At 33.6% G+C, this 15,420-nt stretch overlaps 1 protein-coding gene across 1 annotated transcript in view; it reads left to right on the forward strand.

Moving 5' to 3' along the window:
- Positions 1 to 15,420, forward strand: part of MYO3A (myosin IIIA) — a 209,129-nt gene that overhangs the window by 151,514 nt on the left and 42,195 nt on the right. Inside the window, exons 22-25 of the mRNA XM_074269536.1 lie at positions 1,060 to 1,139; positions 3,891 to 3,968; positions 7,004 to 7,209; positions 12,206 to 12,317. Coding sequence (XP_074125637.1) covers positions 1,060 to 1,139; positions 3,891 to 3,968; positions 7,004 to 7,209; positions 12,206 to 12,317 — 476 coding nt within the window. The remainder of the gene's footprint in view (positions 1 to 1,059; positions 1,140 to 3,890; positions 3,969 to 7,003; positions 7,210 to 12,205; positions 12,318 to 15,420) is intronic.

The raw sequence follows: 15,420 nt of genomic DNA on the forward strand, positions 1-15,420 counted from the left end.
GTAACTGTTAGCTTGCAGAATATTTGCTGATCTGATTCAGAAGAGAGAACCTCTACACTGGAAATCTCTAATGCTGATAAAATCACAGGTGCAGATCTAAAGAAAGTATTTCTTTTGCTATTTTTTCAATAATTTAATTTTTCCCATTTACATGTAAAAGCAACTTTAACATTCTTTTTTTCAAATTTTGAGTTCCAAATTCTCTCTCTTTTTGAGAAAGGAAGTGATTTGACATAGATTATCCATTTGTAAGTCATGTAAAACATATTTCTATGTAAGTCATGCTGTGAAAGAAAATGGGAAAAAAAAAAGAAAAATAAAGAAAGGCAAGAAAAAGTATCCTCAGTATTCATTCAGATTCTCACAATTCTTTTTCTGGAGATGGACAGCATTTTTCATCATAAGTCCTGCAGAGGTGTCTTCAATCATTGTATTGCTAAGAATAGATGTTACTCAGCATATATCATCATCCAATATTGCTGTTACTGTTTACAATGTTCTCCTTGTTCTAATCATTTTATTTTGCATTAGTTCACATAAGTCTTTCCCCTTTTTTCCAAGAGCACCTTGCTCATCATTTCTTGTAGCACAATATCATTCCATCACAATCATATACAACTTGTTCAGCCATTCTCCAACTTTTTGCCACCACTAAAAGAGCTGCTTTTTGTACAAATAGATCTTTTTCTTATTTGTTTTTTATCTCTTTGTGACAAATGTAGTAGTGGTATTGCTTGGTCAAAGCGTATACAGAGTTTTATATTCCTTTAGATATTATTCTCTTTTGCTATTCTTGTCAGTTTGTTCTTCCATATAAGTTTGGCTGTCATTCTAATTCTATGAAATATCCTATTATCATTTTAATTAGATAAATTAATTTGGAGTTGCATTGCTCTTTTTATATTATCAGCTTAATCTAGCCACATGCTTTGGATATTTTTACAGTTCAACTACCAAGTCTTTTTATAGCAAGGAGGGAAGTAAAGAAACATGAATTTTTAAGAACAAAATAGACTTGCAATTCTAAGAAATATATTAATTTGATCTTCCTTTCCACAGGTTATCTGCCATTTTCTAAAAATAAAAATGTAACAAACTATCAAATAAGGACCTCACAAAGATCAATCAACCTATCAAAGGTAGGAAAATGTATTTTTCATGGTAGTGGATCTAACCTTTAAGATGGCAACATTTGCATTGTCACTGAAGGCAAACATTCCTTTTCTGGACTTGTTATTTCACTTCTGCTTAGCTGAATAGCTTTGCACTATATAATACCCTACAGGAAGTGTTTTAAAAGTACAAATCTATCATATATTTTGACCATATTTTTATAATTATGTCTATAAGATCAAATAAAAATGAGTTGGTTAATAATACATGAGATTTTCATCTTATGTGTGTGGATCTCTTGTGACACAAAGATCTTTTGGGGAGAAGTTCTTCTCTATCCTTACAAACACACTGGCCAAAGATATCAGAAGCGACATTTTTTAATTGGAAAAAGTGCAAAAAAGAATGATCTCATCCAATTGTCAATACCTTCTTTCCTATATTTATTTTATATATACATTTTATGTGTGTATATGTGTGTATTAATGTCTTCATATCTCCTTTGTTAGAATGTAACCTCTTTAAGAACAGCAGTTCTTTCATTTTTGTCATTGTATCCCCACTACTCTGGTGATTAATAGCCAAACATAGCAGTGAATACAGGATGGACTTGGAAATTCAAGAAAACCTGAGTTTAATTCTTTCTCTAAACATTTTCTTAAATGTATCACCCTGAACAAATAACTTAACCTCTTTCAACTTCCATTTCCTCAATGTAAAATCATAATCAAAATAACATTAAATAGGCTCTTCGGATTTGCAATGCATCTTCCATAACTGAATTCCACTAGTCCTCAGAAGAGAATCTGGGAGATAGGTATTATTATTATCTCCATTTTACAGATAAGAAGATTGAGGCAATCAAAATTTAAGTGACTTGCTCAGTATCACACAGCTACTAAGTTTTTAAGAAAAGATGTAAAGTCAGTCTTCCAGACTTGCTGGACTAAAGTCTAGCTCTATCCACTGTACCACCTAACTGTCTCAAATGGTAATAATAATTCCCTCAAAATGGAAGCAATAATAGCCCCTACCTCATAGAATCACGGCCAAGTTCAAGTGAAATAACACATGTAACACATGTAAAGTACTTTTCAATCCTCGAGGTACTACATAAATACTGGTTATTTTTATTTTTAATAATTTTTTTTATCAATTTGATTAATTGAACTTGTGAAAAAGAAAAACTCCATAAATGATTCACTATAGTTTCTAGGTTTACCCTCTTCCTTGGAAATCCCAAGAGTGTGTCTTAATTTTTTGTGACAATGAACAAGGATGTGATGGTAAATTATTTAAAACTAAACCTTCTCTCCAAAAATAAGCTTGACACAATTTTAAGTTTAATCAGCATCACTAATATTTTCCTAAGTCCAGACAAAAAAAACACCAATAAATCAAGTCCTAATTTGTACTGTTTGTTGATTTCTGAAGTGTGAATTTAACAGTTTTAAAAATGTAACCACTATAGAAACCAGGTTCAACTTGCTCGTAGACACCTTTGGTAGTATGATGAAGCTTATGTACACTTTCTCAGAATAATAAATTTACATGCATAAAACAAAATATGCAGGATTGCAAAAGAAATCAATTATATTGAAATATAAGTATCAAAAAAAATTTAAAGAAAAGTTCCCATATTTTATGTTAAGAGCCCCAACTCTCAATCCTTTAGGCTCATCAAGCCCTCCCACGTGATGCTTCCAGTACTGAGCTCTTGTCTCCAAGTCATAAGATTACAGGACTTAGATATGTATGGCTCTTGAAAAATGATCTTTTCTAACAGACCCAGCAAGATTAAATGACTTGCCTCACCTTACACTGGTGATACATTCTGACTCCATCCATTGCTCCTTAAACACTTCAATAGGCTGTCTTTTTTGTTGTTGTATTTAATGTTGTTCGAACCAGTAGTAGCTGTCCAATATAGGCTTAAAAGCACTTTCCCCACAACTCTGTGAGCTAGACATTAATAGTAATATTATCCCTGTCATGCAAATAAGGAAATTGAGATTTGGGGATGTTGTATGACTTGGTACTTGCTGATAAGCATATACCTGGCTTTCATCCAAAGTCTAAAGACTACAAGACCTGGTCTTTTACCACCAAGCTAATATAAAGGCTAAGGAGGGATCAATCCAGCCAAGGACAGTTAGAGGAGCAATTTATTACTTTCAACTGGGATAATCCAGGATGGCTTTCATCAACTGTCCCTACTCTCCATTCTAATCAAAGCTCTCCTCTACTCCAGCCATTGCCCAGTGTATTTTTTACCTTCTCTCTAGGCTTTCTTACTTTCCAAACATTAGCTTTTCTTCCAAAATATTCTCCCTTTAGTCTAGCCCATCCCAACTCTTCTCTGAAGACTCAACCCTAGTCTGACTTTTTTCTGTCTCCACCAGTTGGACCTAGTCTGTTTTTTCCTCCTAAGACTTAATTCACACTTTCTATCTTGCTGTCAGTTGTTCAGTATTAAGATTTTGTCACATCAGTTCCTCAGACACAGAACACAGAATTTTTAGAAGCCCTTTATAATACTGTTGGATTACATGTGTGAGACCAACTAAGGCCGGCATCTATTCTTTACTAAGAAAATCACACAACTTGTGATGCTTGAGGAGGTCTGAGCATCTCCTCAGATTACAAAAATCCAGACTTTGGGGGAAATTATTGCCCTTCTGGTCTTGAGTCATGAAGCAGTTTACAAGTATAATGATACTTGTAACAATACAAGTATGACAATAATAAATTGTCATTTTCCTTCCTAATTTCTGTAGGGAGAAAATGGAGAGTCAATATATCTTGCAAGAGAGACGACCAACATGAAAACACAGACTGTTGCATCCTATTTCAGAGTAAGATATAAATTTGTTTGATTGGGGGATGGTGTAGAGTTAATAGGTTAACCCAATAAAGAATTGCAGGCCAGGAGCCAGTGACAAACCTCAGTGGGTCATTAACAAAGAAAAATGGTTTCATTCATCATTGCGATATACTAAATTCAATCTATGCAGGCCAGGTTAGAGAGTGATGTCAAAAATATATGAATTTGGTACATTATGAGAATTTACTTACAAGATGATTAATCAGCATAATTATTTTTGTTAAATCTCTTGCCCTTGGAAGCAGCTCACAGAATTAAAAGAATAAAAATCATACTAGTATCAAAGCACATGTTGAAATAATAATCACGTATGTTACTTCACCTTATTTCTGGATGACCAATATTGGAGATGAAGGTAAGGTTCAGAATCTCTCTCTATCCTATCATGCATCACATCTACTGCTCACAGTAGGACACATATACAGATGTTCCAAAGTTAAAATCTCTAAATGAAGAAATTGTCTGAGAATAGAAAAAGGAAGAGGAGGTGGGCAAGAGGAAAATTCAGCTGCTTATGAGGTACTGTGGAATAGTGGGGAAAAAGACTAGGAATAAAAAAAAATTAATTCTGGTCCTGCTTCTGCATCCTGCAATGCCATGTGATTGTGAGCAAATTAGTTAAACAATTTGGACATCAGTCTCTTTAGCTGCAAAATGAAAAAGATGAACTAGAAAATCAGTTAGGTCCCTTCTGACCCAAAGATTCCTACTTGTTCAATCAAAATGATCACAATTAACTAGCTAAGGGGAATAAGATTAAAATAAGCTAAAGAATTTTTGAGGAGAAAGTGAGAATTGAATAAAATATTGATATTCCATGATGTTCTTGCAAAGGATATACACATATGTAGATATATTTGTATAACTATATGTGTATAAATACATATATGTAAACACATAGATTTAGATAGATGTAGAGCAATAGACACAAGTAGATAAATTGATATGGATTATATTATATACATAACATTTAGTGTATACATATAATATGTAATACATTATTTTATTCAAGTCTCACAGCAATCATGTGAAATGAGTGCTACTAATGTTATACCCATTTCATAAATGAGGTAACTGAAATTTAAGGAAATTAAGGTACTTCCTATGGTCACACAGTAAGTACCAGAAGCAAGATCTGAATCCAGTATTCTTGATGACAAGTACAGCATTTGATCCACTATATCATACCACCACTGAACCTCTCAGTATGGTTAATTTGACTTGCCAGTCATATAAGGGAAGTCATGTATCTTTTTACCTTTCTGCATTGTTTTAATAATATTCTTTAACTTTTATTGAATGTGGAAGACAAACATGTAATTTATTTGATAAGTGAAGATAGGATACACCATCCTTTGAATTTAGGGATACTACTAGAGGTCCTATAACTAAACTATTCCTTTTCAGCCATAGATGCAACATAACTTAGAATGCTTTCTTTAAAACACACACACACACTAGTTGGTAGGAGGAAGGTAACTTTTTGACACTGACTATGCTGTGGACACTTTTTGAGAACACTTTCCTACCTGAAAAGCTTTGCTCCTTGCTTGGTTTTATAAATTGCAAGGGTTTTTTTTTTTTTTTTTTACATATTTTGAATCACTTTCCAGAAATCAACATTAATTTTTCCATGGCTTCAAGTTTCATTTCTCTGTATGCAAACATACATTTTCTTAAAATCATCAGCAATCAACTTGATAGTTATGATAGACTCCTGATTTCTACCTCAGCAATGAAGAATTTTTTCATTCTCCACAGTAAATGGCTTAGTGATCATTTTTGGCATATTACTTGATGGATAACAATGTACTTAATAGATAACTGTAAATTCAAATTTGTCCCTTACCTGTCAGAGTTGCCTTAAGTTTATACATCAGGGAAGAACTGTCAAATGAGATGTCTCTGTATAATGCATGAGAGACATGGCATAATGAAGGAAGTCCAGAAAGGTCTGAGTTCAAGTCCACCTCTGACAGTGGCCTTGGAGAACTCATTTAATTCCTCAGTATTCTAGGCAGTTCCCTAAAGACTAGGTTGCAGAAAAGAGTGCCAACCTTTAATGGAGTTTCCTCTTCTGTTATCTTCCTATATTCCATGACTAAGAAATCATGGCTCCAGTCCCTGTCTCGTGAGTTTTCATTGAGGAGAGAGAGAGTTCAGAAATATGAACCACCAGTGAAAACTTATGGGATAGGGACCAGACCCATGCCTTCTCTTGCTTTCTTCAAATCTCAGCTAAAATCCTTCTTCTGCAAGACACCTTGCCTGATTTATCATTCCAATGTGTTAAATACTAGATATACAAAGAAGGGTGAAATAGCCCCTGTCTTCTGGGAATATACATTCTAATGGATAAAACAAAAGGCAAATACCTAAGCACACCCAAGGTAGACAGAATAGAAAGAAGGTATTTTGAAAATAAAAGGTACTGGCTGTAAAAGGTAAGAAGGTTTGAAAGAAGGGATGAAAAGAAGCAGCAAGAGAAAGTGATTTAAAATTTTGATAAAAATCTCTAGGAGTTTAATCCCAGAGAGAACCCTTGAAATATCAAAAATTATTTTAAGTATACTTAGGAAATATCCAATCTATGTGAGCTAAGCTGAAGTTTATTTTTGCATTTTCCATAACAAGATTTTATAAGCAAATTAATAATATAAACAAATTTGACCAAAGAACCTACAAACTCTTTAATTGGGCAAATTGTGTATAATTTTAAGCAAGCTTTAGCAGATAATATGTTATAGATAGTTTTTAACTAGTGACTAAAGAGGTTCTATCCTTGACCTCTACTAGGCAATATTCTCATTACTCCCTCTAGTTACTGCATGAAAATAACAAAATTGTATTTCTTTTTTTAAAACATAGTCTATGATTCAGTCTTCTCATTAATTTGTTTTTATCTGAATTAATGAAGTGTTATGACACTTCCTTTATGAAAAACATTTTTATAATGAAAAGAAAGGATTGATTAAACTACAGGGGAAATGTCTTCATGTTTTCTAGTATTCCTTGATGGATTTATTATCAAAGATGGCAGTTGGTCAGCCTCATTTCGTTCGTTGCATCAAGCCAAATAATGATCGCCAGGCCAGGAAATTTGATAAAGAGAAAGTTATGTTACAGTTGCGCTACACAGGAATTCTGGAAACAGCAAGGATTCGCAGACAGGGTTATTCCCATCGTATACTTTTTGCTAACTTCATAAAGCGGTATGTGGATTCTTCATAAATATTCATATTCTATGGGTACTAATCTTTCTTTCTTTTAAGATAGTTTTACTTCATTAAATGTTTCCCAATTACTATAAAAAAAATAACATTCTTTTTTTAAAATTTTAGTTCTAAATTCTTTCCTTCCTTCCTATGCATCCCCTATTCCTTAAGCAGGCAAGCAATATGATATTGGTTATGTATATCAAGTCATGCAAAAAAAAAAATCACATGTTAGTCATGTTGCCCCAAAAAAGAAGAAAAATAAAATTTTTAAAACAATGCTTCATTCTACTACACTCAGAGTTCTTCAGTTCTCTCGGGAAATGGATAGCATTTTTCATCATGGATTCTTTGGAAATGTTTGGATCATAGTCTTGAGAAGAATAGCTAGGTCACAGCTGATCATCTTTCCAATATTGCTGTTACCATGTACAATATTCTTCAAGTTCTGCTCACATCAGTTTGCATCAGTACATATAGAATTTCTCAGGTTTTTCTGAAACCATCCTGCTCATCATTTCTTATAGAACAATAATACTATTTTATTCATATTCTACAATTTGTTCAGCCATTTCCCAATTGATAGGACATTCCCTCAATTGGATTCAGACAGCAGAGATAGCAAAGTAGAGTATCAAAGGATACACACAGGTTTTTTTGTTTTGGTTTTTTTTTTTAGAATTTTATCCCACAGTATATATGCATGAGTAATTTTTTTATAATATTATCCCTTGTATTCATTTTTCCAAATTATCTCCCCCTCCCTCACTCCCTCCCCCCGATGACAGGCAATCCCATACATTTTACATATGTTACAATATAACCCAGATACAATATGGGATACACACAGTTTTATAGACCTTTTGGTATAGTTCCAAATTGTTCTCCAGAATGATTGAGCTAGTCTACAATTCTACCAAGAGTGCATCAGTATCTCAATCTTCCATATTCCCTCCAACATTTGTCATTTTCTTTTTCTGTCATGTTAACCAATCTAATAAATGTGAAATAATATTTCAGAATTTCTTTAGTTTTCATTTCTCTAATCAATAGTGATTTAGAATATTTTTTCATATAATAGCTTTGATTTCTTCTTCTAAAAACAGCTTGAGTTTATTCTTTGACAATTTATCCATTGAGGAATGACTCATATTCTTTTAAAGACCCACTTCTATATATATATATATATATATATATATATATATATATATATATATATATATATATATATATATATATATATATATATATATATATATATATATATGTATGTATGTATGTATGTATACATATATGAGAAATAAGGCTTTTATTAGAAAAAAATTGCTGTAAATGTTTCCATAATTTCCTGGTTTTCTTCTAATTTTGTTTCATTAGTTTTGTTTGTGCAAAGTCTTTTTAATTTCATGTAATCAAAATTATTTATTTCACCTCTTATTTAGTTATAAACTCTTGCCTTATCCATAGATCTGAGAGGTGTACTAATCTATACTGTAAGTACTGATCTTTCTTTTTACCAAAAATGCCAGTCCAAGAGAAAGCAAAGTAATAAATAGGGCTATTTTTATACCAGTAAACTTTTCTTCTCAAAAATTATGGTTTTTAAAAAAGATAAGTTTTAATTGACTTTTGTTGTCAGAATCTTTTATCATAAGATGCTCCAGTTTAAAAAATTGATAGAATTTGTTTACAAAGTAGCTAGAAAGAAATGTCTGTATAATAAAATAGAATATATGTCATAGCAACACATTTAAATTGATGTAACATAAATAAAATATATCCTAGATAAAAAACATTCTTAATGTATATAGGAAATAATTTCTTATCAGTTTATTCTTTAATATTAGCAGAATTTTTAGAGCTAAAAGAGAATTGTGTTTAGCTATTTCCCTGATTTTATGGACCAATAAACCAAGGACCACTTTATTTATATTGGAATTGAGACTAGAACCCAGGTCTCTGTTTTACAATCAGTGTTCTTTCCAATATACTATTCCAGACCCCTTCTCTAGAAGTCTCCTAATTTTCTCCAAACTTATGGCCTATCCTCTGAGACTAAACCCAAATTATCCACCATGTATTTTTTCCTTTGCAATGTTGTCTCCCTCATTAAACAATCAGATCCTTGAAAACAGGGACAGTTTTTTTTCTCCTTTCTTTGTGGCCTCAACATTTAGTATAGTGCCTGGAACATAATAGATGCTTAATAAATGTTAGTTGACTGATTCACTGTCCTCCTGTGTTGCTAAGAAGTAATATGGTTATTATTGTGAGTATATAAATCAAAATTATTTCAATGGCAAATTTCACCCCAAATATGGTATCAAAACCTTGGTTCAAAAGGAATTTCTAGCATAAGACATCCTTGGTTCTTTAAAAGAGATTGAGATATGAATTGACATTTAAAAATGCTTCGGGAGAGAGTAAAATCTTAAGTAATATGTAAATAATGCATAGTTTCATACACATGCTTGAAAAGTCCTCCGTCTACTTTATTAGGAAGTTTTTTTTTTTCTTTTTTTCCTAAAAGAAAGAGTCAAGATTTGGCTAAGAAGACTACAGATTCTAGTTTCTTCAAAGAGGCATTTTTAAAAATACCGTTCCTATTTTTCCAGAGACTTTTAATTTGAGGGAAGGCTAAATAGGTGGTTCAATTTTTTTGCCTTCATTGTGTTGCAAGTGGCTTAGCACAGTACCTAGCACATAGTATGTACTTTTACAATGTTTTAGTCAAAACTAATTGTTCCTGTGCCGTACTGATTTACCAGCCTTTATGGGAAAGCACTCAGAAGATTCCATAATATGTGTTCATGCTCCCCAGGTTGGTTCATGTAGCTCTCTTGGAGTTGACAGTCACTTGGAGATCAGCTGAACAGTCACCATCATTTAATGTAAGCTTATTATTAGGAATGGTCATTTTATTTTTTTGTAGCTATATTCCCAGTTCCTGATACATAGTATATCCTTAATAAATATTTAGTAATTGATTAGCATTAACTAGGTACCAGCTATGTCCTGTGGTTTCAAAAAGCCATAACATGCACAGAGGCCACACTACAGTAAAACTATCTCAGCAGATGAGCTAAAGCCAGCTTGGGAGGGAGGCAGGTCTTAAACCCAGTGGTGATTTAAAATTTTCCTCAGAAGAATGAGAAGATGAGAGCATTCCAAAACTATAAATTGGCTAAACAGAGTTGGTCAGATCCCAAGGTTACCCATTGCATCCCAGGCCATCACCATCATCTGGACTTTTGTCCTGCCATTGATCGTTAGTGACTCTGGAAGAAGAATGAGACTTGATGACTCTGTGCAACTCTGCCTCACTTAAATGCATTTCATGGACATGTACTGTCATTGATCCTCTTCCAAAATGAAGGACAAAAAACAACTATGTACCTACTGTGTGCCAGACACTGTTCTGGATGCTATAGATATAAATTCAAAGAATGAAATTATTCCTACTTTTAAGGACTTTGTATTCCACTGGATGAAATGAAAATAGATAAATATGTAGACAGAAAAAAAGAAAGATATTATGGAAAGGAAGCACAAGGTATATATGAGGTACAGTGGCTAAGTTGGAGGATTTTGTTGGTGGAGAGGAGAGAAAGGCAAGACTATGAAGGTTAACTCAAAATGGATTACAGATGAGTAGATATCCTTGAAAATCCCACTAATATAGATGTCTTTCAAAGTAATTACAATTTTATTAAGATAGCAACATAATAAGCTAATCCTGTCCACTTTTGGAAGCTGGAGCTGATGATCGCTCATTTGCCAGGTCAGAAACTCCAATGAATTTTCAATTAATTTGAAAATGTTAAATTATTGTAGATGTGGAGAAACACTTGAGTGGTAAATGAAGTCTTTGAAGGTGGAGAAACTAAGTGCTGAGGTGACCTAACCTCAGGCTATTTATTACCATAAGCTACTTGCTAAACGGTTTGCTTTGTCTGTTATTTTAAAGCTCTCCTCCAAATTGGCAAGGAATCTAAGATGGAATGTTTTGTGAAAGTCCTGTGGTGGTGATAATAGAACCGAATAACCTCCCCAGGTGTGTAGTGTGGTTGGTGTTAGGCTTTGACTGAGTTTCTAAATAATATGCATAAATTAGTAGACCTTTGGAAAGTATTTTCTAGTTAGATAATTCTATGTTGTTGCAAAGAAACAAATTTTAAATGGCATTATGCTTCCTGAACTCACTTTGCATAAAAAGCTAAATCTGAGTACATGTCAACAAGGACAATTTCATGCAATCCCAGAATTTAAAGATTAAAAAGGTTACCTAATCTAACCTCCAGTTGACCAGGATTCCTCAATATAATTCCTCCACATGACCATCCAACTTCCTTTCAATACCTCAAGAACTCTATCACCCAATAAAAGCCCACTTTACTTTTGGATCATCCCTACCATTAGGAAGGCTTTTCCTTATGTCCAATCAAAATCTGCTTTCTTTCAGACTTCATTCATTGTTCCTGGCTTCCAACAAAAAGCATTTAGTTTCTCCCCACAAAAGCCTTTCATTTTATTGAAAATAACTATTTGGGCACAACTAATTCCTAAATTCTTTAAGCTAAACATCCCCGGCTCCTTCCATTGATATACTGATCCACAGTGAGCTCTGGGGCAAATGACTTCCTTTTGGAAACCAATTTGATTCTGGGCCATCAGATGTTGAATCACCTGAGCTAGAAAAACCCTGAATTTATTCTAGAGCTGTTCTAAGTGGTTATTCCTCAACCCTATGTTATCCTTTGTCTGAAGGATGTTCAAACAACAATCAACAAATAAACATTTATTAAGCACCTATTATACACCGGGTACTGTGCTAAGTTTTGGATATGCAACAAAGAAAGGATTTCCAAGGATTCTATGACAATTGTTTTTCTCTTATACCCATAAGACCAATGTCCACCTAGAACTGAAGACAAAAAAGCAGTCTACATTTAATCCCTTTTTATTTTACTAATAAAACTTGTTTTGGCTTTAGGTACTATATCCTCTGCTACAAATCAAGTGAGGAACCTCCAGTAAGCCCTGAAACCTGTGCTGCCATCTTAGAACAAGCTGGTCTTGATAACTGGGCTCTTGGAAAAACCAAAGTAATGTTTTGATGTGTGTAACCATAGAGATGTACATTAATTCTCTTCACTTGAGGTTTATGAAATTGTGTTTTGATAACTGTAGGACTAGTGCCATGGAATTGTGAATAAAACAAATAATTGGGTTCCTTTTCTATTTAATAACAGCTCTGCATTTTTATTTTATTCAATATCAAGGAAAAAGAAGTTCTTTTTTCTTTTTCTTTTTTAAAGACAATTGGGGTAAGTGACTTCCCCAGAGTCACACAACTAATACTATGTCCAAGATCGGATTAGAACTCTGGTCCTCCTGACTTCAAAGGCAGTGCCTCCAAGAAAGCAGTACCTCTTAATGATGGCACTTGCTCTGATATGCTTGCTCAGAATTAGAAGGAAATGCACTTTCAAAGCCTGACAGAGAGAGAGAGATGCTATAATAAATTATGGCAGTGATGACCCCACATAAAGGCTGACTGATTTCTTTCTTTCTACTTTGTAATTCTCCAAAATATAATAAAATATAAAGAATCCATAATTGACAGTACTGGTCAAATTGAAATATTCAGGTCCTTTTGTAATATTCTGCTCTGCCCAGGATTCACATCCTGCCTGTGACCCGCATTGGCTGTGTGACCCTGATCAAGTCATGGTTTGCTTTGTCTGTTATTTTAAAGCTCTCCTCCATGACTTCTCAGTGCTCTGGATAATTTCTAATGCTGGAAGTTGCAAAAAAAAGTTACTAGACCAACATTTTTGTTAAAGGGAATTTCCTTACTTATCTACTGAAGTTACAGAGCTAGCCCTATTCTCTAATCTAGCACAGAAATGATATTGTAATTATTCTGTACATATTGCCTCAGTTTCCTCATTTAGAAATGAGGATAATAAAGAACCTATGTCCAAGGCTTCTTTTGAGGATGTAATAAGAATTGTGAAGTGCTTTGCAGACCATATAAATGCCAGCTATGATAATGATGTGTATATTCACATATTTCATATGTCTATAGATAAAGCACTTGGTATATAAATACCCTATTCCACTCTCTTAATTTAATCTGAACCTGAATCCTCTAATACTGGTATCCAAATTTCCACTATACCCCATGTGTCAGATCTCACATCCTAACAAATAATTGTTTATTTTAATCCTTAAAGGAAGATGTGAACCTTGATAAACAGTGCTTGATCTTTGGAATTAGAAAACTCTTAAGGAAATGATGTCTTAAATTGTGTTTCACAAATAGTCAATACCTTTCCAAGGAGAGAGGGAAGGATAAAATTTCAAGTTCCTGGGGGAATGTTTAGTTCAACACTGTGGGAAGAACAATGGAGAGCAAGGGGCATGTGTTGGTCCCCCATGGCACTCAGGTCTAAGAAGGGTTGCTTTCACATTTAGCAAAGCTCTCAAAACACTAAGACTTATTTGACATAGAAGACCCTGGATTCAAATCTTGACTCTGACACACTCTGTGACAATGTGCAAATCAGTGCCTTGTCTTCTCAGGGCCAGTGGCAACTAACTTTCTTTGCCTATCTAGGTGGATGAATTGCTGCTATCCATCAAAGAAGATGGTTTCTACACTGGAAGTTCTTTACATCATAATCAAAATCCAAAACAAAAGTGGAAAAATATAACACTGAAAAATCACATTTCAAACCAAGTCCTCCCCTTTGCAGATTTACATGCAATCATAGTGACTAACTGTAAGCAGTATTGTCCAGAGTATTTCATATTTTCACAGTGCTTCATATTAAGCATTTGTCAAAGAAACTGTTTTCTTAGAGAGCCGGCTTGTACCGAGACATTATTATGGAATGGAAATACATCTCAGGACAAACAGCCTACCTAGTCTTTAACCTAGTTCAAGAACCTATATAATGGAACAGGTAACAACCATGTAACATACAGAGGGACATATTTTAATATCAATTGTCTCTTTAGAACTCCCAAAATAGCCAGTGTAATTCAACATGTATTGATTAGACAAGATACTGTGCCAGTGCTAGGAATACAAAGAAAAACAAAAACATGAAAGGCTCATCTTCCCAGTAGAAAGTTATTCTTAACTACAAATGGAGTTTTAACTCATAAAAAAGGCTGAACCCTCATGATATTTGTGTACCATTTTCAAACTATTTGTATTTTTCCATTTCACCTTTCCCAACTCATTAAGATGGATAACAGTATTTAACATAAGGACATTTCTAATACTGTTGGGGGGGAAATGATGACCTTTTTAAACTGATTGAATTTGAAATGAATTGTCAGCAGCAGAGCAGACTAAATATATCAGCTCCAGAGAAATTCATAGAAAACTAGATCTAATCAAAAGGCATAGCATTAATTTGCTTGTCCATGAAAACAGATTCTCAGGCAATAGAATTTTCATGCAAAAGTAGCTTCTGATATTTGCTACCTGTGTGACCTTGAGCAACTATGAGAGAAGTCTGTCATAAAGGTTCATGGGTCTTGTGTTTCATTTGTCAGGTTTGAATTATAAAAACTGCTTTTTTGGCTACTGAAATAAAATCTCTTTGCAATGACCTATTAATAAATGTTTGATCTTTCAGTGGTGAGAAATATGCCACCTTGTTCCCAAAAGGTTATAAGTTCTTTCTCTTCAGAAGATTCAGTCCTCCAGGCGCCTATTTGTGGAATGGAAAACTATCTTCATTTTGTATTACAATTCTGAAATGCCAGCTTAGGTATATTTAAAGTCAAGACTATGTCCAAAAAGAATACACCTCATGACTTCCTACAAATGACTTTCTTATGGATTTGTGGGTCTCCCTGCACTTCCCTTTACTCAGCTGAAAAATGAATGCTCAAATTGTCCCCAACTTAGAAATTAAGCTATGGAAAATCATTTTATCTCATTTAAAAATCATTAGCTTCATTAATTATTAGATTTAAAGACTTTAGACTGAAATTTTTAGAGATTTCCATGTCTTCTAATAATACTATTGATCTATTCCATAAAAATTTATAGTCACTAATTATCAATGAAAGGACTGATTTCTGAGAGTATAATGGAAATAGAGTAGCAGATTTTGAGTCAGACCTGCTGAGTTAAATTCTCCCTATGCTGTTTATGATTTATGTAACCTAGGAGAAATTAACTTC

This window comes from Sminthopsis crassicaudata, chromosome 5 (assembly GCF_048593235.1).
Source record: "Sminthopsis crassicaudata isolate SCR6 chromosome 5, ASM4859323v1, whole genome shotgun sequence".
NCBI lineage: Eukaryota > Metazoa > Chordata > Mammalia > Dasyuromorphia > Dasyuridae > Sminthopsis > Sminthopsis crassicaudata.